We start from the raw sequence: 24,201 nt of genomic DNA on the forward strand, positions 1-24,201 counted from the left end.
TATATTTCTTGATAAATGAACAAATATTAATTTCGAAAATTGACTCTATAAACAATTGTATGACCGCTGTCCCTTACCGCTTAGAGGGGTTATAAAAGACGAAGGGTCCGGGTACCTGCTCCTGGATTCCGAGGGTTAATCCTAAACCCCGAAGAGTTGGGTCCCGAGACAAAGACGACGTAAACCCACGACCGTACTAAAAGGGAGAGAGCTAGAAAACGTATATATACGGCTTTCGTTCTCCTGGCTGGGAAAATCTCACACGTACATATACGCCCGTTGTCTCCCGGGTCAGGAAACATCCACACGTATATATACGTGTACAGTAGGGAAAAGGTTAATGAGTGCCTACTATAAACTATAAAAAAATTATTTAAATAAGGTTTTTATAAGGCTATTTATGGGAATATATATGGTTTAGAGGAAATAAGATAACCAACACCTATGCTACCAGCAATGCATCCCTATCTTCCCAATGTTAAAACGCTCTCGTATCACGCAAATTCGTATGGCTTGGGTGTACTATGAAATTTTGACAGCAGCCAGCCTAACCGCCACCTACTCTATCTCTATAAGAAAAAAAGAAAAAAACAAGGTTCTTATCCCATTTCCAAAATAACCTTCATAGGTTAATATTTGTAGTTGATTCCATAATGTTAGGTGAATGTATGATCTTCTTAATTAGTTATTTTCATTATGATTCAGTTACGATCATAATTTATACACGATATAATTTTCTACTGGTGAATACTTGTGGCAAATTCTTTTTGGGCTCTCCGTCCGGCTGCTGTGCCATTGTCTTTCATCATCATCTCTGGTCAACAATCCTAGGATTGGTTTGACGCAGCTCTCCACTCAGTTCTCCTATCAGCTAATCTTTTCACACCTACGTATTTCTTCTCTTTCACATCTCTCTTTACTTGTTCCATATATGATATGGAACAAGCCATTGTCTTTGCGGACGTTAAAATGGAAGACTTTTATTTGTTATCAAGGCCATTAATGCGGGGTGTGAGGTGCCATGTTTATATGGTATGTCTCTCTTCTTTTTTGCTGACAGGAGCAAGGTTTCCACCAGAGGAAGCATGCTGCAGAAGCATCTTCCGGTGTTGGGGAAATAAAGAGAGAAGCGTTATTACCCACTTATATTTTTTTCCTAAAACATACGTTAAATCGAAACTTGGATCGAAACATATATATTATTTCAACACATTTAGGTGAAGTATTGGTTCACTTGTGTGAAATTTTCAAAAATGATCCATGAAAACGTGTTACTTAACCTCTATTAGTTTTTTCCTCCATTGCCTTGAAAATTATGCAAAGTATTGATACAGATAAAAGACTTTCTTGGCTTCAGAACTAAAAATTAGTTGTGCAATAATCGTAAATAAATAGTAGTGTGTAAAGGCTAAAGCAAATCACTAATTTCGATTGAAAAGTCTGCAGTGAAGAAGAGTGACAATTTTATAAATGAATTACCTCTTACCTGGTTGGTATCAACTGCCATAATGACGATGGATAAGTTTTTGATTGAAACATAGGGAGAAAGGTAAATGGAGCGCCTTTCCTGGACAGAAACCCAAGAAGAATTTAATTTCATCATTAATTAGTTTTTTTTTCTCCCTTCCAGACCCTTTTTTCTTCCTTTTCTCCCTTCTAGTTCTGTTTATGGCATGCCAAATTCCAGCCCTGAAACTAAAAAATCTTTTTCTGTATCAAAGTTGCATAAAATCATTTTAAATACAGTGAGGAATGAAACCCGAAAACTAAAGAAGGCCAATGTATTGAGGTATTATTTTCAAGAGTTCACAAAATGAAATCAACAGTGCAAAGTTACAAAGCTAAATGATATTTAGAAAATAATGAGTCCAAAGCACGATGTATTTCTGGCATCATTTAAGGTTGTTTATCATGTTTTTAGCACTTTAACGAAAGCAAAAAATAAACTCACAATTTCAGATTTATATTAGTTTTTGGCTCAAAATTCACAAGTATTAAGCGGATTGCTATTTTTTTTAATCCTATGAAGATAAAATTATGAATTTAAAAAAGCTGGTATTTTGTTTAGTTTTCCCCTATACCGGACTTGTGCCATTTCAAAAGTTGGGTGCCAGGAAGATCAGAAAAAGGGGGTAGGAGAGAGTAAACAAAGGTTTTGGAAAGAAATATCTCTTGGAATAGGGGAAAGGGGAGGAGTGCTAGAAGAAAGTTCATGGTTAGAGTTGGAAGTGCCTCATCATTACGAGTAGCCTGCAAAATAAATTGGTGGTAAATAGAGCTCAGTATTTAAGATACTCCTCAATTTCATCTTCTTGGTCACTGCTGTCATGTCTAGTCCTGGCCACTGCTGCTTCTCTACTGTTTGTTGCTAAGACACTCGCTAGTCACAGACTGAAGCCCTTTGCATATTCTCTCATGAATTTAGGTGAAGCCAATTCCGTATGATTCAGCACATCCAGGACGAAAGACAACCAGATGCCACCTCTCTCATGAATAGATAGCTAGGTGCCTATGCGAAAACTTATGGCACAGATCATTGAATCCCCGTTCAAATACTCTGGCAATAGAGGCAATTAATTGCATTTCTCCCTCTGCATATATGGGCTCGTGTATAAAGTATTTTATCATCAGTGACATCCTTACTACCTCTCCCCTGCTTTCGCCGTTGACATTTTATCTGTCATGGATTGACTTAATTCTCTTCCTTCCTCATATTTCCAACTGTTGATTTTAAATTTATTGTCACCAGGTTGCTTATTTACCTGCAAGAATGTTGACATTTGTGTAATTTTATGGACTTGTAACATTTTTTTGGTAAGATTCATACATAGGGTTTAAGTAGGAGTGTTAGAAATACCCTGTTCAACCGTCTTCACATGTGAAACTACAAAGCATTGTCGACACAATGTTTACGAGTAGGCACGATATTTTTACTTGGCTTTTACTTCCACTTGAGTCCCACCGTAAGTTTTTAGGCCAACTATTTCCCTGCAAAGTTACACTATCATTTATGATTTCATACTTTGATGCACCACAGTCAAAAGCACTGATTTTTTTGCTGCTTTCAGCGTAGTAACTAGTATTGTTGACAAATTTTTTGCCAATTTTTGTATGAAGGAATCCTATTTGCTCCTGGGGACTAAGGTCAATGTTTGTAATTTCAAAAGTTTTCGTATTTTCAAAACTTCGTATTAATGAATGCTGCCATGAATTTACCATAGGCTTTTTGCGGGGACCACAATTTCACTATGTATTATCGAAAATTTTGTAATATCCTCCTTTGTATAATTGAGAGTTTACTGTATATGGCTCTATTTTTCCATTTTAGATGGAAGAAGGACCAAATGTAGAAAGCTTTTTGGACTATAAATATGCATATTTTAATGTGCAGCCTTTCTAAGGAAACCTTTCTTTTTGGGCCCAGGTTCCTGAAAATCAGTATTGATTAGCTTTTAGCACGGGGACCTAACACTAATTTTGATCATTTTTAAGTAGGAAAAGATAGTGTGTCTCAATTTTTCTAAATGGCCACCTTTTTTTTGGCTCGTTGGTCTTATGCATTTGTTGTCGTCATTTATCCTGATCGCCTGGAGCTTGCAAAAAGCCATTGAGTTGACTGCCATTGCTTTTCTATTAGTTGCATGGATACACAATTTTCTTGGGGGTGAAATGAACAATTTATGTTATTTCTAGTGATGGGTCGGTTCGATTCCTCGATTCTCGGCCAAGAACCAGAATCGAAAATGAGTACTTGCCAAGGTGAAAAATCGATTCCGATTCCAGTTGTACTTGAAACCACAAATTTATATATCACTGCGTTTCCAACAGTCGTTTGAATTTTTCGCACCGTGTAATCGTAATAACAAAACACATTATCTTCTAGGGATGTGCGAGTACTTGAAAGTTCGAGTGGAGTCGAGTAGTTGGTACTCGACTCGAGAGTTCCGAGTAGCATTACAAATGTGGAGTCGAGTAAGTTACGGTTACAGAGCTTTCGAGGCTAATAGGTCCAGCAATCTGCCGACAGGAAGCGCTATCATGAAACTCGTGTAGTAATACAGTTTTTTAAGCCGATAAGTAATTCTAATGCCTTGGCCTGGCAGTTTCAGCTTGCTGTATACTAGGGCGGATCGGAAAAATCGATTTTTTTCAAATCCATCTGGCCCATTGAAAAAAAGTTGTGGGACCGATCAAAAATAAGGCCTGAAAAATTTGAGACCTCTAGGTGAACCCCTGACCCTCGCTCAAATGAGATTTAGGAGGGGAGGGTCCAATTTCGATAATTATAATATTTTATGGTCATTTCTTATAGATTTTGCCGAGTTACTGCTCATTAGGGCGAAAATTTCGTGCATTTTGACGTATCTGCCACCGTTTAGCCACAAAATGCCTTATTTTAGTCCGCGAAGAAAATATTCCAACGCCCACGCAGCGTCGCGGATACAAGAGGGGCAGGCCAATCCCGTCCCCTCCCCGCTCACTTCTCCCCCTCCCACGCCTCGAGTACAGCAAAATTCATCCTGCGTGTGCTGCTAGGAGGGAGTTCATCCTTGATAATATAAATCGGATGATGGTGGATGGTAAAATATGATGAGTAGTGAGACGACTTGTTTCTTATTTGGCGCCTCGTCGGCGTAAAACAAATCGATGTTACCAACTTTTAGAGAAGTGATGAAATATTTATACATGCCTCAGCCCAAATGCACCAAAATTCACACCCAGTGCGTATTTATTCGTAAGTCTAACTAATATGTTTGATGTTTCAGCATCGTCTGTGGAGGAACAATCACGAAAGAATTACTCAATTATCTGCTTTCCAGTCTGTATTTCTTATGTCAGTGTCATTCCTCATCTTTCGCTGCTATCAACAAAGTTTTGGTGAATTCCTTCACGAATCTCTCGTCCGGATGTATAATAAAAGAAATATTCAACTTCAAATTTGAACGTTCACCAATAGATTTTTGAATTTCCACACCGCTAAGGTCAGATATAACCGGGTGTCTCTCTCCAATACATAATCAGCCGGTAGTCCTTTACGTTGATATTCAAATCCAGCATTTAAAATAATCTCAGATTGGTCGCCAAATGCATCCTTCCAACAACGCAAATTGGATATATAATATTGCCCTCCCAATGTTTTTGTCGAAAATTCTTAGTCGAAAAAAGCCAACTTAGTGCAATTTGCAAATAGACCACTGCAAAGATGAAATATGATTTTATACTTTTCCGGCGAATGATGTGGATAAACTCTTCTCGGGATTCAAAAAAATGTATCCCCGATGAGCCCCGAGCTCGAAACTTTGCCCTTTGTGGAAAAATTAACACGGTGGGAATCTCGAGAAGAGTTTACCCACACTTCAAGGGATGTTGGAAAAATGCTTGTAGCAGAGGGATGATACCTCCTTTTTGGGCGGTATGCACTTAGTACCATCGCATTCAAATCCTTTTTAATTTTTTGTATCTAGTTTTCACTCGGAAAGGAATCGAGAATCGCAGATTTTATAACTATTGCTAATACTCCGACGGGGGAGGCAAACCCCCAAAGGTGGAACTCTGTTTCTTCAACTAACACCACACATTCCCCTTTAAACTTGGAATGATAAGTCGTCTCACCTTTTTTATCAGACAAAAGTATTTGTCAAAATTACACATTTATTTCATGAAAATGGAGCCCTTTGATAACTCTCTTTCGTATTCACAGTAATTAGCATCTTTTTCTGTCTATGTAAATAATTCTGGTACATTGGCTTTGATGTATCTTACGAAGTTATGACTTTAGCGTCAGCTAAAGTTGCGGGAATGATCATTGCTGTTGCCTGGTTGTGGCATATACCTCTATCACAGTTCGCAGACGCATTTTCCCCGAAAGAGTTCCAATGTGACTTTATACCCCTTAATATATATTTTATGATGAAAGCAGAGATACAAATAGGCTGATTTCTCGTCAGTTTAATTTTCTTCGGATGAATTGATGAAGAAAATTTTTGATACTCTTTTTCCATACAAGAATTGACGATGTTAACTTAATGCTCTCCTATGATTCCCTTTTTTCCTCAGTTGCCGAGTTTCTTTAGAATTCAATCCAGCAGCCATCATCTTTCGTTTCGTCCGCTTGTCTCTCAAAATGCTTCTTCATTGGGGGAACCTTATGCTCCTTCTTTCACACACACACACACACACAAAAATATCGCATAATTTCAAATGTTCTTTTAAAAGAGTTTGAGTTTTGTACTTAAACCCTACTTTTGGCATATTCCCATTTTCCGTAAGTTTTAGTACTTCCTGTGGTACCGCTAAATCCATTTAGTCACACATTATGGATGAGAAGCGCGTCACTATAGGTCGCACGCCTTTATAGCCACACAAGAGGCCTTTTCATAGACCGTAGGCTCCTTTCCTGCGTTCTCGGATCTATAAATATTTCATCACTTCTCTAAAAGTTGGTAACATCGATTTGTCGATCCGGACGAGAGATTCGTGAAGGAATTCACCAAAACTTTGTTGATAGCAGCGAAAGATGAGGAATGACACTGACATAAGAAATACAGACTGGAAAGCAGATAATTGAGTAATTCTTTCGTGATTGTTCCTCCACAGACGATGCTGAAACATCAAACATATTAGTTAGACTTACGAATAAATACGCACTGGGTGTGAATTTTGGTGCATTTGGGCTGAGGCATGTATAAATATTTCATCACTTCTCTAAAAGTTGGTAACATCGATTTGTTTTACGCCGACGAGGCGCCAAATAAGAAACAAGTCGTCTCACTACTCATCATATTTTACCATCCACCATCATCCGATTTATATTATCAAGGATGAACTCCCTCCTAGCAGCACACGCAGGATGAATTTTGCTGTACTCGAGGCGTGGGAGGGGGAGAAGTGAGCGGGGAGGGGACGGGATTGGCCTGCCCCTCTTGTATCCGCGACGCTGCGTGGGCGTTGGAATATTTTCTTCGCGGACTAAAATAAGGCATTTTGTGGCTAAACGGTGGCAGATACGTCAAAATGCACGAAATTTTCGCCCTAAAGGGCAGTAACTCGGCAAAATCTATAGGAAATGACCATAAAATATTATAATTATCGAAATTGGACCCTCCCCTCCTAAATCTCATTTGAGCGAGGGTCAGGGGTTCACCTAGAGGTCTCAAATTTTTCAGGCCTTATTTTTGATCGGTCCCACAACTTTTTTTCAATGGGCCAGATGGATTTGAAAAAAATCGATTTTTCCGATCCGCCCTACTGTATACCCTATAGTTGTCGACGTGGGCGCCAAATACCTTTACGCCAGCTGCGGCGACCGATCGTCTTCCGACCCGGCGCACACCGACCGGTCCGAAATCGGAAAAAGCTGGAATAAAGTCCAAAATCACCTTTTTGGGGATATAGACTTGAAACTTAGCGTAAATACTCGTAAATCATTACCAGATATAGATTTATATGCCATTTCACATAAATACGACCCTTAAGGGATGATACAGTGGCCCAAACATGACCAACTTTTCAAAACCACGCGCGATCTCGTTAATCCTCGAAAATTTTTAAATTCATCTAGGTGGTGTTGCGTTGGTATGATTTTTATGGAATAAAAAAACGCAATAGTCCTTTCACCTGGTGCTTTGCCTATACTTCCAATGACTTTTGAAGGTTTTGGCTTTCATCTGTCTGGTTTCACAACGCAAAATGGTCGACCTGTTTTTCACTTGAAATTTGACATTAAGTAGACATTATCTTTCGTTTACGAAAAATATAACTTGGAAAATTTGAAACACAATATAAAGTAGAGATTTCTAAAGAGTACTTAGTAGAAATCTTGGAAAAAAAACGTTTGCGACGAAGGAAATAAGAGTGATTTTTCAATCGCGTGTCAAGGCTGAGCTACTTGCCGCAGAACTCTGATGCTCAGTAATTAAAGCCGATTTTTCAAGTTTTTTAAAACGTTAGTCTCTAAAATCGTCATTTAAATCATGGATAATCGTCTTCATTGACTTATAACACTAAACTGAGGGTGTGAAAAAGGGTTACGTATAGATCGACTTGACCATTTAATGCATTACTCGAGTGAAAATACTAAGGATTGGATATTTTTCGGAACCATCCCATGCATAAGAAATATGGCTCGGGTATTGAAGTAAAGTGAAGAGATGAAGTCGGCATGCTAAAGAGAGAGGAAAATGAACTGTTTCCTCGAAACGCAACAACCGATACCCTTTTTTCCTTTCCACCTTCGCCGAGGTGAGTCGCGTGGAAAGGGGAGTTTTCACAAGGCATCTTTTGCCTTTTGTATTACTGCGTCCGTCCGATGTGATATCCATTTGTAGCGTTTAGTTTCTTTCTTGAACTTAAAAAAACAAGAGTTTTTAAGGCTGATTAAACGATGTGAGAAGTATAGATTTTTTTGGCTCTACAAAACTAAAGCTAAGCTCTTTAGTTCATTCGCTTAGTGAACTTGAGTTCCATGAGGATTCAAGGTCCATAAAGATCGATGATATAGTTTTTAATAAAAATTCCAGTTTCCGTAATCTTGCAATTTTGGTAGGAAAGTACTTGCCCTGTCAAACAAGTGTATAGCAAAAGGCAATTATCTGCAGGCAGTAATACTGTAATGTGGAGACATCAAAACCTGCTGGCTGAGCATGAGCATGTTGGTTTTTCTGCTTGAGAATTTGAAAGGGCCAAATATTACATGATTCATATACGTAGTATTTAATCTTTATTATAACTGTGAATATGACTATACTCAGGGCTCTCCCTTGTAGTTATAAGTGTTATTTTTCTTGGAGCCTATGGCGTCAGAATCGATATCGGTAGAATTGGAATCGAAATGTCAGAATCGGGATCGGAATCGTTAAAATTTTGGAATCGACCCATCACTAGTTATTTCTGTAAATTTAGAGGAGAAATGGCAATGGCTGTAATTCCTAGACTTCTAACGTATCCATTAAAACCTTTTATTCAGGGTTGGGAAAAATTGTTGAAGTATTAAATAAAATCGAGTAGTAAGAATAATTGAAAATCAGGAACCTTGTAAACTTTGTGAAAACAGCCTTGCCAGGCTTATTGAATCCAACTGAAAATGGGATTGCAGTAAAAGAGGTGAAATCGAGAGTTGGTTAAAAGCTGACCACATGTTCAGTGTGCCACCTAGGCTATTTAAATTGGATTGGATACTGTTACTTGGATATTGTCATCTGAAATCATGGTGTGTAAATAGAGGTGTGATTGTAGAGCTTGTTTTTATCTTGTACATAGTGATTGCATTCACGTTGGCCATGCTTTTTTCTAGTTTGGGGTGGTGCCAAAGGGTGCAAAAGAGGGTGACAAGAGTGCACGGCGCAAGGAGAAGCAGAAGGCGAAGGAGGACGAGAAGCAGGAGAAGCGGCGGCTCAAGGAGGAGAAGTCAAAGCGTGTGGAGCGAGAGAAAAAGCAGGCCAAGCAGAAGGGGGGCAAGGGGGGGAAGGGCGGAGGTGCAGTGGCCACACAGCCCCTGGCACTCGAGGACTTTGCACAGTCGGAGGAGAACGCCATCCCTCTGCTGCTCGAGAAGTGTGTGCGCTTCATTGAGGAGGAGGGGCTGGACTCGGAGGGCATCTACCGTGTGCCGGGCAACCGTGCACATGTGGAGCTCCTCTTCCAAAAGTTTGACGAAGGTATGACTGCTGGATTCCCTCTGGTTGATGGGATGGTGGGCACTATCACCGTGAGACTGAGAAAAGTGGGAAAGTTGGCTGGGAATCATGCTCTGCGGTATGGAGATTGCTCTGTGGTGTATCATTAAATTAATAATTACTCGACTGCGTTTCTGAATTCCCAAACTCTTACCTGGGTAGGTTGTTAAATCTAAAATCAACACATATTTTTACCTCATTTTAATATAATGTCATGTTCTGCCAGAGAAATGCTGGGGTTATTATTTTTTATAAAAATATAAACTAAAAATTTTACTGATAAAACTGCATACCTCTTATTTATTGCCTCCAGTGCTTCCATTGGTGTATGTTTATTGTTCCTGCAGGTTTTGCAGAAGCTATGTGAAATAAGTGATATGATTTTTAAAGGTAGATGTGTATTTATGTGTTCAGGCTATTACGGTGAGCCAGAATGTATACAGTAGACTCTCGTTATTACGAAGTTCACGGGACTGAATAACCCGAGGTTCATAATAACAAAGTTTGTATGACCGTTTCTTTTGGGAATCATCGAAAGAAATACTTTGCCAAAATGTCTTGTCGCTTCAATCTCCCACACCTATAATCTTCAGAGTCAAGTGTGTAATGTATACAATTAAACTATGCACAAGTCCTCGATATATGAAGAAGATGCGTTCCGAGACCTTGCTCGTCAGTTGATAAATCTATGCAAGGCATCGAGGTGAGTGGTTATCCTGCAGAGTGCAACACTGCATCACGATCGTGCATTAACTCACGATTGTGACGAACTGATCTAGGTCGCAATGTAGCCGGAGTTGACAAAATTGCTGAGTGCGGGAAGAAAGATTGGGCGAAACGCTGAACAGTTCCTGACTTCACACCGGATTAAATGATAATTTATTCAGATTATGCCCAAAGTGCGAGTTCCTCTATGCCATTGAAATGTTTTGAAAGTTCGTATCTCCAAAAGTTTGTAAATCCAATGTGCGTAGGAAGAGGACAAACTGTACGTCCAATTTACGAGAATTTATAGGTGGGTCAGCATAATTCTACAGGAATGAAGCTTATCATATGAAGTTGCGTCCATATTGAATCATCTCCAACTGAAGAAAGAACCATAATTGACGCTCTCGGGCAAAGTTCAATAAGAGAACTTAAACATAGATCAATGATAATATCATAGCATAGTGTACATCCACCTAAATGCCATTGCTTTTTCACGGAACTTGGTAATAAAGTTCATTTTGTAACCACCGGGACCGGGACTGATATTCGTAATTTCGTAATAACGAAAATTTTGTAATAATGTTTCTCTTACTATGGATTGGATAGGCCTTTTCGTCGAGACCAATGATTTGCTTCGTAATAACAAGAACTTCTTAATAACGTTGTTCGTATTAACGAGAGTCTACTATAATATGAATTCGTAGCGGAAACATTTTAGCCTTAAATTTGAGTTTAAACTATCTTTCCATCACCTAAATGTCATGCTGATTTACGATTGCCCTCAGAAATTCAGAAGTAATACTTGACAGAGGGTAAACACCTAAGCTTAAAGCAAAGTTGTGTATGAATTAAGCATATTAACCCGCGGCAGCACGCGCTTTTATTGTGACGCGGTAGCACGCGGGGCGGGGAAAAGACCGACTGGTTGTATACGGCTAAATAAACACTAATAAGCACTATATAAACCATTTATTTGATAGGTTCTGTTGAAAAACTGTTTAACACAGCATGCTGCCTTGTTTTTCTTTTTTTTATTAGATGGGCAGTAAGCACATCGGCCATCGGCATGGCATCTCACGTTATCGCCTCTCTCAGGCGCCAATATTCAACAAGCTAAAAAATATTGTTAGCGGCCATCGGCTAGATATGCGAGAGACACTGTAATTGGACTGTAAATGGTGTGATACGTCTACACCACCTTTTTTGGAGTTGTAATCCATTGCAATTTCAGGTTTATTTGTTTGAGGATCCACAATGTCATCTCAATGCATCGTTGAAAAGAGCAATACAACTTTGTTTGGTTTAGGTTTGTACGACACTAGCGTCATTTCTTTTAGAAAACCAAAAATACTATTTCCAACTGTTCTATCTTTCGACTTAGCGATAAACATGGGTGGAATGTCTGCCTTATTTTTTCTTATCGTTCCTACTGTTGTTAGACCATTTTTTAGAAGATGAAGTGCCAACGGGTAGGACATGAACCAGTTATCAAGGGTGACATTTCTTCCAGTATTATAAATGTACTGAACCAGGCTTTTTACAACTGAGTCTGGCTTGTAATCAATTTTATTTGATCCCTGGTTTTGTTTTCCAACGTACACTTCCACATTACTGGTGTAAAATGATTTCGCATCACAGCAGGCAAATATTTTTATCCCATACTTAGACGGTTTGTTCGGCATGTGAACACAGAAACTGCATCTACCCCGGAATTGTGGAAGCATCTCATCTACTGTAACTGCTTCACTCCTAGTATAATTATTTCGGCAATTACTGACAAAAGTTTCAAATATGACTCTAATTGGGGAAAACTTGTCTTTTTTCTTCAATTCATTTCTTTCGTCAATGTTATCAAATCTCAACATTCTCAGCAAAAATTTGAATCAATTTACACTCATTACTAGTCTAAAATATTCTGTTCCTGTTCCATTAGCTCTCCACAGATATAAAATATTTTTATGGTTGGACTTTTGCACCCCAGCTAAATACAACAATCCCAAAAGGGCCTTCAGTTCAATTAGGTCCGTTTCCTTTGCATCCCTTTGATGCAGAAATCTACCCTGCACACTTCGAATTTTTATGTTTGTGAAGGATACAAAATCTGATAATATTTTATCTGGAAAAAAAATTTGCCAAGAACCCAAAATATCCAATACATTTCATGCGTTACCCACAGGTCCAGGTAGACGTTTCAGTAAATTGCATCGCTCAACTCTGCATCTTTTTGTTGGCTTCACAGCAGACCACTCCGTCACACCGTTTTTCCCATGAAGGAAGAATCTCTTGTCGCGGGAGGTTGCTCATCCTAACTTTCCTCAGAAAATGACTCGTGGTCCGAATGGTAAATGGTGCTGTCGCATTCCTCTTCGTCGCTCTCACTCAAATCTGCAAATTCCTCTACACTCGCGCTGTCAAGCATTTTCAGTATATAATGTCTATCAGGCTCACTCATGGTAGGGAGTCGTATGCCCGGCGTTTTGATTCCTTATTGAAAAAGAGAGGTATTTATGGCATATTTATGAACACATTGCAATAGATATGACACTACAATTGTGACATTCACCAGCTCTGCGAATGTAAATTTACAATTACTTACAGTTGTAATTACTTTGGCGAGGTTCACTGGTACAGGGCGTTGGACACAAGGTAGCGATCACCAAATGGAACTAGCGTATGCTTCCCTCACGAGTTCTTTTCAGGCTGAATCGGAGAGAAAAATATACCCAAAGGTCGAACCAAGAGAGGTATACTCACCCATACCTAAGTCATCCTCTCCTGCGACATTGTAATGGGCAAACAAATGTAGCGAAACAGCAATGTAAACTGATAGATTGATCGAGTCGAGTCTCAAAAACTCCGCACGCAGACATCGTAACGCGAAGGCACGCGCTGGCGGGGATTCGACCGCAATGGAGTAAAATGTAATACAAAGATTCTTTTTCATATTTACTTGAAGTAACTTGAAAAGGACTCAGAAATAGTAGATTAGATGAAGTATCGAACAGAGGGGGCCGCACTGTGCCAAATAGGAATTTTTTTTTCCATCGGGCGGGGAATCCCCGCCCACGCGTGCCATCGCGGGTTAATAATATCCTTGTACTCACTACCATTTCTTCTTGAAAATCATTAGTGCATTCATTAACACAGATTATCCTGTGGCAACACACAAGATAGTGATGATAGTAGTATTTTAGTAGAAAATTGATTTTGATGAAAGTGGCATGTGACTCTTACCTCCTGGAAGACTTTGTAGGCCTTGTAATAAAAAACGCATGCTGAATTACGTCTCAATGAGGCTATTAAAGCAACTGCTTTTATGAAACCAGAAATTGTAGTACAATTTTCGCAGACATCATGACAGTGGAAAGCAGTTACTGGAGTATGCATTCCTCATTTTGTAGATTTAAGAAAGACATTCTCATCTGTTATATCATCAGTATAGGAAAGCTCTATTAAAGTCTGCTCATTGTTATCAAGCAAAATGACCAATGAAGCTCTGCAATGGTTTACATCAACCATTATTGAACGCATGTTAGTTACTTGCATTAGATGTCAGAATATATATACAGTGGAACCTCGTTAAAGCGAGTACGGGCTGTAGCGACACCCCCGCTATTACGAGAGATAGCCGATGCACCGCCAATTGACCCTATAATAAGCGTGTTAAAAAATTCGTTTTTACGAGGCCCTTTTGGTGTTGGCTCTCGCCATAGCGAGGGTTTCACCACTGGAAAAACTTACATCAAGACTCCTTAATCTCTGTAATTGCTAGCGATCTGTTAGAAATGAAGTTAATGGAGTGCTCAATCTCAAATTTATGTGGTAAACTGTCGTTCGATAAATAAGTAGTTAATTTTGGTGAAAATATTGTGGCATTAGCATTCACGAATGCTTAATCTTCTTTTGTTCCTCAGGCGGCAGAAAGCTGTCGTCAGCATAACCGCACGTCCATGAGTTGCATGAATAGAAAGCATTTGATGGCAGACACCATGGCTAAAAAAACACCAAACACGTCTAAGCGAGAAAATAAAAATAAAGGAGTAATATGAGAGTGTCGAAATTAATTAATCTTCCTATTTGCTCTTCACAATTAAAAAAACAAAAGCGCCCAAGGAATGCAGACTATGTAGAGTTATAAGGAGCTTTGTTCGGGTGGTTTTGCCCACTCCAATCTGCGGGAACTCTTGAGAAAGGGGCTACGCCTAAGCCTAAAGCGGAGTATTTCAGGGATAGATTGCGAATCGAGAATTTCAAGAGTTGGGAAGGTTGATTATACTAATGCACTGCACCAAAGCGTTATCTCCCCTCATAATTGCTGGTGATGCCTGCGGTGTAAACCCGAAGTCGTGGAAGAAAGGACTCCGATCATAAGTATCTCAAGGAGTATTCCCCGCGAACATAGACGAAGTGGAACTTTTTTTTACATCCTACCCCCCGACAATATCCTTGCAGTATGAGGTATTTCTTGCAATGATGCCTCTAAAGGTATGTAGTGCACCTTAACGATGATGTAGGATGTACGATGCAATGATACTGAGCGTGAATTGTCCGGATGGACGTATTTATTCTCTGTTGCAGATTCACAAGGGTGAACTATTCACGTCAGTGGTCGGAGTCGTACTGGATCTCTCTTCCGTCACGTGGGTAGCATCCCCTGGTGGCCACTGGAAGAACTCACAGAACAACTGACTCTCGTTTGCAGTGCTGTGGTAAACTCGGTGTATTATTTCAAGTACGTCGCAAGCGTAACACTCTAAAAGGAACTTTTTTTTAACAATGGCAATTTTAATCACATAATTTTTCAAGCTTAGCAAACCTTTTACCGTAGATAATGAAGATATTACACTATCTGATAGAAAAAGTCTTCCAAGGCAGGAATGATATACAACCTTCCACCGTTTTCGACTGCAGAAACAAATGCAATACGTTATTTCACTTCACTACCGCTTAATGTACAGGAACAATAAACATACACCAATGGAAACATTTGAGGCATTAAATAACTGCGATACAGTTTTATTCGTTGATTTTTGAATTTTCAGTGGAAAATACCAAAATAATAGAATGATTACGTAAATGCACTGATTGAGTGCATAGAAAAATGGCTTTGTCGGTTGTGCATAGGCATAATGATTGACAAAACAATGCTTTGCATTTTTATTCAGTGCGGGGCTTATCAATTGTTTGAATAGTAAGTCGTTGTTTGAGTAAAGAAATTTAGTGATGCAAAAAAACATCCCCTTTCGTCTGGATTTATGCTTACGTTCATCGGATAGAAATTAATCTATCGCCGCACCACTCCTGTTCCTGTATAACTGTTCGTAAGTGTTTATTGGTGCACCGTGGGGTGTCGTTTTATCGAGGTTGCACTGTATATATTTTATATTTGATATTTATTACTCCCCATGTGCTAACTTAAGTGATTTCCATCATGTTGCAGATCCCGCCTTCAACATTCATGAACTCGACATTCCAGTGAATGCCGTTGCGACAGCATTGAAGGATTTCTTCTCAAAGCGATTGCCTCCGCTCCTCACTCAGGAGATAATGGCTGAGTTAGAAGACATATCAGGTCAGATCTTACTTGGAATGTATGGCTAGATAATTTTTAGCCACAGGCCTGCAATTTATCAAATTTGGAGATAATTTTGGTAATCTTGATGTTTTCTTCTCATTTTCATTGTGGTCATTTATTTATCATTTAAAACATGATAACTGTTTCCCTGACTTACCACCTAAGGTACACTCTAAGATACATACCATAAATACGCATCCTTTTAGAGTGAATAATATTTTGGTCTTATGCTGGTGTTAATTGGCATATTTGTCTTCATCAAATATCCCATCAATAGTTAGTCCTTGAATGAGCATGTTTTAAGTTTATCCATTATAACTTAGCTTACAGTAAACATCTTATCTTGGTGTCTTTCACATTATATTTTAAGTGCAGTCAAACCTCTTTATAACATACCTCCTTGTAATGAAACACTCTGTACAGCAAAAAGCAATAGTCTTGATTTTCATTTCATTAGTTATGTGCATGTTCACTTTGTACAGTGAACTTCTTTACCATGAGACTTCTGTATAAAATTAAAGTTTTAGCCTATGGGTGAACTTAACACTACTTAAGTATGAAAAAGCTGTGTGTGGCTATTTTAGCTGCTTCACTTTCTGTTATTTCACTTTCTGTGGGCCAGTCATAACATAGCCATGACTTATAAATCTTAACACTTTCACTGCATCGCTAAATTTTCCGTCTGTGGGTTAAACTGCGTTTGGTCACATGTATTCTTCATTGCGGGCAGTGTGACCCTAAGGTATGTCATGCGTAGGTTCTTCATCTATTCCCTGCCCAAAATTGGTGCCCTGCCATTGGGGCCCTCTGACAATGGCAGCAGGTTGAGGGAGGATGAGCATTGGGCAGCCACTGTTTGGACGTACTGCAGCTGCAGACTATGCTTGAGGCCCTTTATTGTGAGGCCCTTCCTCTATACTTCTACATCTACATGCTACTGTACAAGCCACCTGAAAAGAAGGCGTGTGTTGGGATACCAGCAGTTTGCACAGATAAGGCATATGATCAAACGAAATTATGACTAGCATTTATTAAAGTCCTTAATGTTTTGGGAGAAAAACAACACCTATCCATTCGGCAAAATATCTCCATTACTCTATCGCTTCTGCTGGACCTGGAAATATAGTGGTAAAAATATTGTCAGTTATTTCATGGGCGGTGCTGTGTAAATGTGTAATAACTACTATTAAAAACTTCGCCAACTGTCCTATCATATCGATCGCATCTGTAGATTATTTACCCTGGAAGAAAAACTTTGCCTTCGCTTATATCGCTGTAAGGCCTCGGATACGATATGAGCGGCAAGGGGCGTGAGCTCTGAATTCGGGCCTCATTTAGTTGTGTGTAAATCTATTGAGGGTGGGTATGATACGTTTGAGCGGCGAGCGACAGTGAGCGGCGCCGCCCAGTGCCGCTCATGCTTCCAAGTCGAGACCGATTTCTTTTCCTCTGCCGCTCAGTAGATTCATCCTTCAGTGCACAGTGAGTCCTCGTTTAACTTCACTTACCGTTCCTGAAAAATGTGACGATAAACGAAATGACGTTAATCGAAGCATAATATTCCATAAGAAACAATGTAAAAAGTGAATATCGGCTCCTAGACCTCACAATTCCTACGCGAAAAAAATGTTAGCGTATCATATCTGGGGCATTTTTTATGGTGGGAATGCCAAACTATCGCATAAATACGAGTTCCTGTCTTCATCGACGTCAATAGCAGCAGTGACGTAAATCCTTCTCCATTTTTGTATCTGCCAGCATTTGCTTTTCGGCTTCGCTATGGTGGTTGCCCGGGCGAGCGTCGCCTGGGCATCATCATCGCTGAAACATCGTCGCAGTTGCAGGAACCAAAATTATTGTGAACTCTGCAAAAAGGTGACGACAAAAACTCCGAGTTCTACACGGAAAAATGCTTTGAAATCACTTTTTAGGTTCCTGAAAACCATTATGTCACATAAAACCTTGCGCACCTATGCAAGAATTCATTTTGCAGAAATTTTTGCTAAAACCGCAATCGCAATTAAGAATAAACACACCATTTTACTCTTTGCTTAGACTGACTGTATTACCGCCCACAAAACGAACAACCTGCAACGCCCGCCGCTTCGCCTTTTTTTTTTCGTGCGAAATTTAAAAGACTTGACGTTATCGAAAAGCGTAGGTGCGATAAACGAGTGACAGTCTCAACATTTTCGTTACGTTATCGCGAAATGACGTTAAACGGGGTGACGCAGAACGAGGACTCACTGTAGTTGAAAATGTAAGCGGAGAAACATCAATGTGGTGGGATTATGGCCAGACAAAAGAAGACTGAAGTTAAACTAAGTAATATACAAAAGGAAGTCTTTTCTAGTGATATGCAGTCCCGAGAATTTATGTGGAATGATCAACATTTTGTTATAGTATACTAAAGTTCTCTGGGAGCCTCCCTTTCCTTCCAATACTGAAGGTATTTTGAAGGAGGCGACCGACAGCTGAGGTCATTTGCACCATGAGGGAGGGGTAGGTAAGGAAGGGTGGAGAGAAACCCAGCGTTAACATTAGCGTGCTGTTAACGAAATGCGCCAAGGGGACCACGGCTTAACGTCCCATCCGACGGATGGAGTACTGCACTTGAAATGTTCTCTACACAAAATTCAAGCAGGGATCGCGCAGGTCTTTGAAAATTGTCTGCCGCTGCCGGGATTTGAACCCGGGCCCACCGGGTGGGAAGCCAAAACACTAGCCACCACACAAACCGGATCCCTGGTTCAAACACTGACTTCTTCAATACACTGTAAGGCCTACTCTCTCTCAATCTATCTAAAAATCCTATTCTCTTCCTTCCCCTCCCTCGTTTACCTAACATTCTACCCTCTAACACCGTTTTCAACATCCCCTCCCCGCTAAGTATTCTCTCATCCACACCTTCTGTCTCCTCCGTATCTCATCTAAAAGCTGCCTATCCTCACCCACCATGTCCAGCACTTTGTCGTTCCTCCTCCTCTCTGTCCATTTCACCCTCTCCATTCTTCTCCATACCCACATCTTGAATGCCTCCAATCTTCTCTCGTCCTCCCCCCTTAGTGTCAACGTCTCTGCACCGTAGAGAGCTACACTCCATATCATACCACCTTCACTAACCTTTTCTTTAAACTCTTATATATATTGATCCTCTCAGAAGCTCCTTCCTGTTCATGAACGCTTCCTTTGCTAATGCAATTCACTTCATGATGTCCTTACTACTGTATCCGTTATCCTATAGTGTGCTGCCTAAATATTTGAATTGCTCTACCTGCTCAAGTTTTTCCCCACCTACTTTTATCTTGAGTCTCACATTCCATGCTCGCGATGTTTTACAAAACCACATTACCTTGGTCTTCTTGTGATTAATCCTCATCCCATACTCCTCGCACCGGTCGTCTAACGCATCCACTGGAGCCTACAGTCCCCTCGCTGACTGGCTAATGATCCCCTGATCATCTGCAAACCTTACTGATTTCTCAATCATTCCTCCCACTTTCACTCCAGCTTCCAACTCGTCCCAAGCTTCCCTTACCATCTCCTCAGCGTATACGTTAAAAAGCAGCGGCGATGGAAGACAACCTTGTCTCACTGTTCGGCCAATGCTTGCCCACTCAGATTCTCCGTCCGCTACCCTCACTTGTGCTGTCTGGGCCATATTAAGATTACGAATGAATCGCCTATCCCTCTAATCTACACCTATTCCCTTGAGAATATTCATTAACTTTACCCAGTTCACCCTATCAAATGGTCCTCTCCACGAGGGACCTCATTATTGCTATTGCATGACGAGTTGACTTCCCTTTTCTAAAACCAAACTGATCGTCACCCAAATACTCGTTTGCCCTCACCTCCATTCATCTGTTCAATATCCTCAGTACCACTTTCGCTGCATACGATATTAGGCTAATAGTCCTGTAATATCTTCACTCCACAGATTTCTTCTTTATCAGTAGCGGAATTAAAACTGTTTTCACGAAATCCTCTGGCCAACATCCCTCCTCATAGATCCTGCGTACTAGTTCGAAAAACCTTTTCTTACCTTCCTTCCCTAGATTCTTCAGAAGCTCACACGAGATATTCCTAGCCTTCATATCATGAAGTGCTCTCTCTATTTCCGAATCTAATATCCCCGGCCCAAGATTATCCTCCTCCACTGCACTTTCCTCCTCTAAAGTCAATCTCTCTGGCCTGTTCCTTCCGTCATACAGATGCTCCACGTATTCCTTCCATCTACTCTGTACCTCTTCTCGCTCGGTTAGCATCCTCCCATCTTTAGCCTTAATTTTAGACATGGCTTGGCCTCTTTTGACGCCCGATAGCGACTTAACTTTGGTGTACTTCTCCATCCTTCTGGAACTTTTCCATTTCCTCACTCTGTCTTTTCCACCAAGCCTCCCATGCCATCTTAGTTTCACATCATAATTGATTAGTTCCCTATACATTCTTTTGCCCTGTTCTGTGTCCAGGTTCTTCCACTTCCTTCTCTCATCTCTTTTACCATTGCCTCCGTAATCCAAGGCTTCTTTATCCTTCTGCTGTAGCCATTTGACTTCTCAGCCGCTTTGACTATTCCCATTTTAATACTATCCCACCCTTCCTCTACAGTCTGTGTACTTCCAATCTCCCGGATACTATTGTCCACCAGATCCTGGTATTCTCTCCTCATATTCCCCTTCAGCACTTCTACATTCAATTTCGTCGCCTTCCTGACTTTCATAAGTCTTTTGAATCTTACGTTGCATTTCATGAGCACTAGGTTGTGGTGTGAATCTGCATCCGCTGCGGGGAAGCTGCGCTAGTTTTTCACACTATTCCTAAACCTCTGTCTTACCATAATGTAGTCGATCTGATATCTCCCCACATCCCCAGGACTTTTCCATGTGTACCTTCGCCCTTTATGATGATTGAACCACATGTTTGTGATGAATAATTTGTTTCTCCTACAAAATTCTGCTGCTTTCTCTCCCGTGTCGTTCCGTATTCCTAGTCCAAAATCTCCTATTTCGCATCCATCCCTCCCTTCCTTGACTGAGGTGTTCCATTCCCCCATCACCACTAGATTTTTCTTACTCGGGATATCTCTAATTATTTCCTCGAGTTGTTCATACTCCGCATCTACTTCTTCCTCCCTATGATTGCTAGTGGGCATGTATACTTGAACTACCACAAAGTTGGTGGGTCGTGCCTCAGTTTCAACCACCAGAATCCTATCGCTTACCTGGTCTATACCAATCTTGCGCTTACCCATCTTCCCGTTTAATACTAAAGCTACCCTTCGCTTTCTTTCCTCCCCACTACTTCACATAACCCTATAACCATCACTCCAATAGTCCTCCCCCATCCTTCAACCTCACTTCGCATAATCCTAAGATACCTATCCTCCCTTTCTACATTTCCCTTTTGATGTTGTCTATAGAGCGTTCCACATTTAGTAGACAGTATGGGCTCTTATGGAGAATCGCTTTGGGGACGGGTCCAGTTGATGAGATTCCGAGGCTCATTTGGTTGTACTCCATGTGTTCAGGGAAGAGATAGTTGGTAGGGTTTCCCACTTCTATTCCAACAGTGTTTTTTACATGACACCATCACGTAGACTACCTTTCGTCTGGCTCCTCCCCTTCGACCTATCTGGCATGGGTGGCCCTACCGGGAATATTTTAGAATGCATTCTGCCAGTGCACATCTAGGGATCATAGGAACACGCAAGCCTTTCCACTGCGACAAGGTTGTAGCCCAAGGGAAAGGATGATCAGCATAACAACTTCAAAAACTCTACACTGACGAGAAAACTATGTTTTTTTTAAAAAGATAATTATCTCGTAGTAACAATAAAGCCGTGTCCCAATTGGCCATTTGGCTATGCCAATTCCAGGATTTAGCCATGACGCCATCTTGGAAGGATGTCCCAACTCGTTAGCCAGCATAAGGGAGGGAATTTAGGCAGCTAACGCGGCCGCCAGATTTAGGCATCGAGGAGTGCATCCTTCGCCCCACTTTTCCCATGATTCAAAGCGTGCAAAGCGTCTTCAGGAGAAAGGGCATCATGGCTGTCAACAAGGGATAGTACTTGTTTGCAAGTAGTGTTGATATTTTGAGACTTGTTCGAATAATTATTAATTTTTATTTTGTTTATAATAATGAAATTGCGTTAATGGAAGTGTAAGAATTACGGAGAAATTAGTTAAAGAGAAGGCGGCGTTAATTTTAATGCTAATTAATGTTTATATGCTTCTTGTGTATGTATATGTTATTTTATAACTTTTTATACCGATCACATGTTATCTTTTGCTACCGTTTACTTTTCTAACGTGTTAAATAATGCTTATTGATGTTTATATGCTTCTAATATATTCTTAATTATGTAACACAATGTCTAAATTCTTATTTAACACTTTTTGTACATTAGGTTAACACCCGTAAGAATAAACAATTATTATTATATGTTATTGGACAAAGTCCCGAAATTGGAATCGGAATAAGTAACAAAAATTAAAATGTATGGTGATTAAAAGATGATACCGAAACCTGATTTATGTACGTAAACCATACTTTAAATAAATTTTGAAAATAAATCCCAAATCAGACGGTAACCGTTTGAATAGACTAAATAGACCTGTTCTAATAATACAAAACTAAAAATTAAATTGATAAAATATAAGGAATTCAAAAAAGTACTTGGTTGAGAGACGATTTAAATATTACAAACCAATTAAAAGGGATATACGTTAACATTTCGCCACCAACTTAGCTAAAACCTCTTTAACAAAACCATACGGAACTAAAAATACGAATTTGAAAGTATACCCCTACTTTACTATTACAAAAAGGTTGTCTAAGATACTAAAATTATGATTAAATACTCTTCTCCGACATCTAATACTCAAAATCACATTTTAACAATTTAGGGTGGGTTTTGTTCATCATTTGTTCAAATCATTCCGATTATCTCTTGTTTTGCATTGGCCTAGTGCCCAGTAGATGGCAGCACCTCCGTAAGGATGTCCCAATTCATGCTCCCTTGTGGTTGGCTGCCCAGAATCTGGCTGGCTAAATACATGATGCCTAATGGCTAACGAGTTGGGACACGGCTTAAATTGACGACGTCCTCACTGTTTGCCATCTTCAAATGCACTGGCATTACCACTTGGGAAATTCGAAGAGCGGCAAGAAAATTGCTGCTCGTATTGTAGCCACCGCTGCCGCTCAGGTTGCCGCTTGCCGCTCGCCACCCACTGCTCGTATTGTACCCGAGGCATAAGCCAGCTCTCTGTTCCCATGACCACGTCTGCGTCCTAAAATATGTGCTCAATTTCAGCGTGCTTTTTTATAATGTTACCACAATTAACTACTGCAAAGTTAATGTCATATATTGTAAGTTGAGTGTTGGTTGGTTTTGTTACGTGCTTTGTTTCATCTTTTGTGTACTAGGTGGGCAAATTTCGCTGGAAGTGCTTATTACATTAGGTGTAATTTCTTTCTCTGTAGCATGCATTTTGGAAGTATTTATGCTATTTTCTTGCATTACCGCTCCTAAGTTTACATTGATGTGAAAATTTTTGCAGTGTGGATTTCCTCTGAGGCTACATTAAGTTAAATCTTTACAAATCCCACTTAACGACGTACCATCTAGTCTAAAAAATATCTTAAATGCTCAAAAATCATATGAGCCTTGCATTTAGATATCTCTTTGGAGTAATGTACCTCAGAAGAATTGAGGCAAAACCCGCATGATCTAAGCACCAGCTGAAGATCCACTAACTCTGCCCACACAGAATTCCCACAGCCTCTTGTTGGTCCAGGTAATGCTGTCCTCAGTCAGTCCATGGAGCAATGCAATGCTGCAGATGGGTAGTCACAGTTCGACACCATTGTTCCACCTCCAATTTTTGAGTCCTTAAGGAATCCAAAATCTAATTGGCCATGCACTTGGAGGCATCATTGGTGTTGACATGTGCCCTTTACTAGTACTTTTACCACCGCTGTAGTATTGGGTACAAATCCCCTTGGTATACACCAAGAGGTGACCTGTTGGTCCGCTCTGTCTCTCCTGCTGTCTTCACCAACAGGGGAAAAATCTGCCATGCATTCAAATTCCCTTGCAATATGATTCCTGCCCTCCCAGCCAGGCTTCTGTTTGAAGTTGTGTCCCTCACAGTGGGGGGTTCCTTCATGACCTTGGAAACTGGCCCCTCAGAATTGCCATCCGACAAAACCTCAAAGCTGTTGTGAACGGGGATG

At 40.2% G+C, this 24,201-nt stretch overlaps 1 protein-coding gene across 11 annotated transcripts in view; it reads left to right on the forward strand.

Moving 5' to 3' along the window:
• LOC124171709 (rho GTPase-activating protein 190) overlaps positions 1-24,201 on the forward strand; it is a 647,547-nt gene that overhangs the window by 567,852 nt on the left and 55,494 nt on the right. For all 11 annotated transcript variants that reach the window (XM_046550979.1, XM_046550973.1, XM_046550982.1 and 8 more), the window contains 2 exons: positions 9,293-9,656; positions 15,823-15,954. In XM_046550979.1, coding sequence (XP_046406935.1) covers positions 9,293-9,656; positions 15,823-15,954 — 496 coding nt within the window. The remainder of the gene's footprint in view (positions 1-9,292; positions 9,657-15,822; positions 15,955-24,201) is intronic.

The sequence above is a fragment of the Ischnura elegans genome, chromosome X, assembly GCF_921293095.1.
Source record: "Ischnura elegans chromosome X, ioIscEleg1.1, whole genome shotgun sequence".
Lineage (NCBI taxonomy): Eukaryota > Metazoa > Arthropoda > Insecta > Odonata > Coenagrionidae > Ischnura > Ischnura elegans.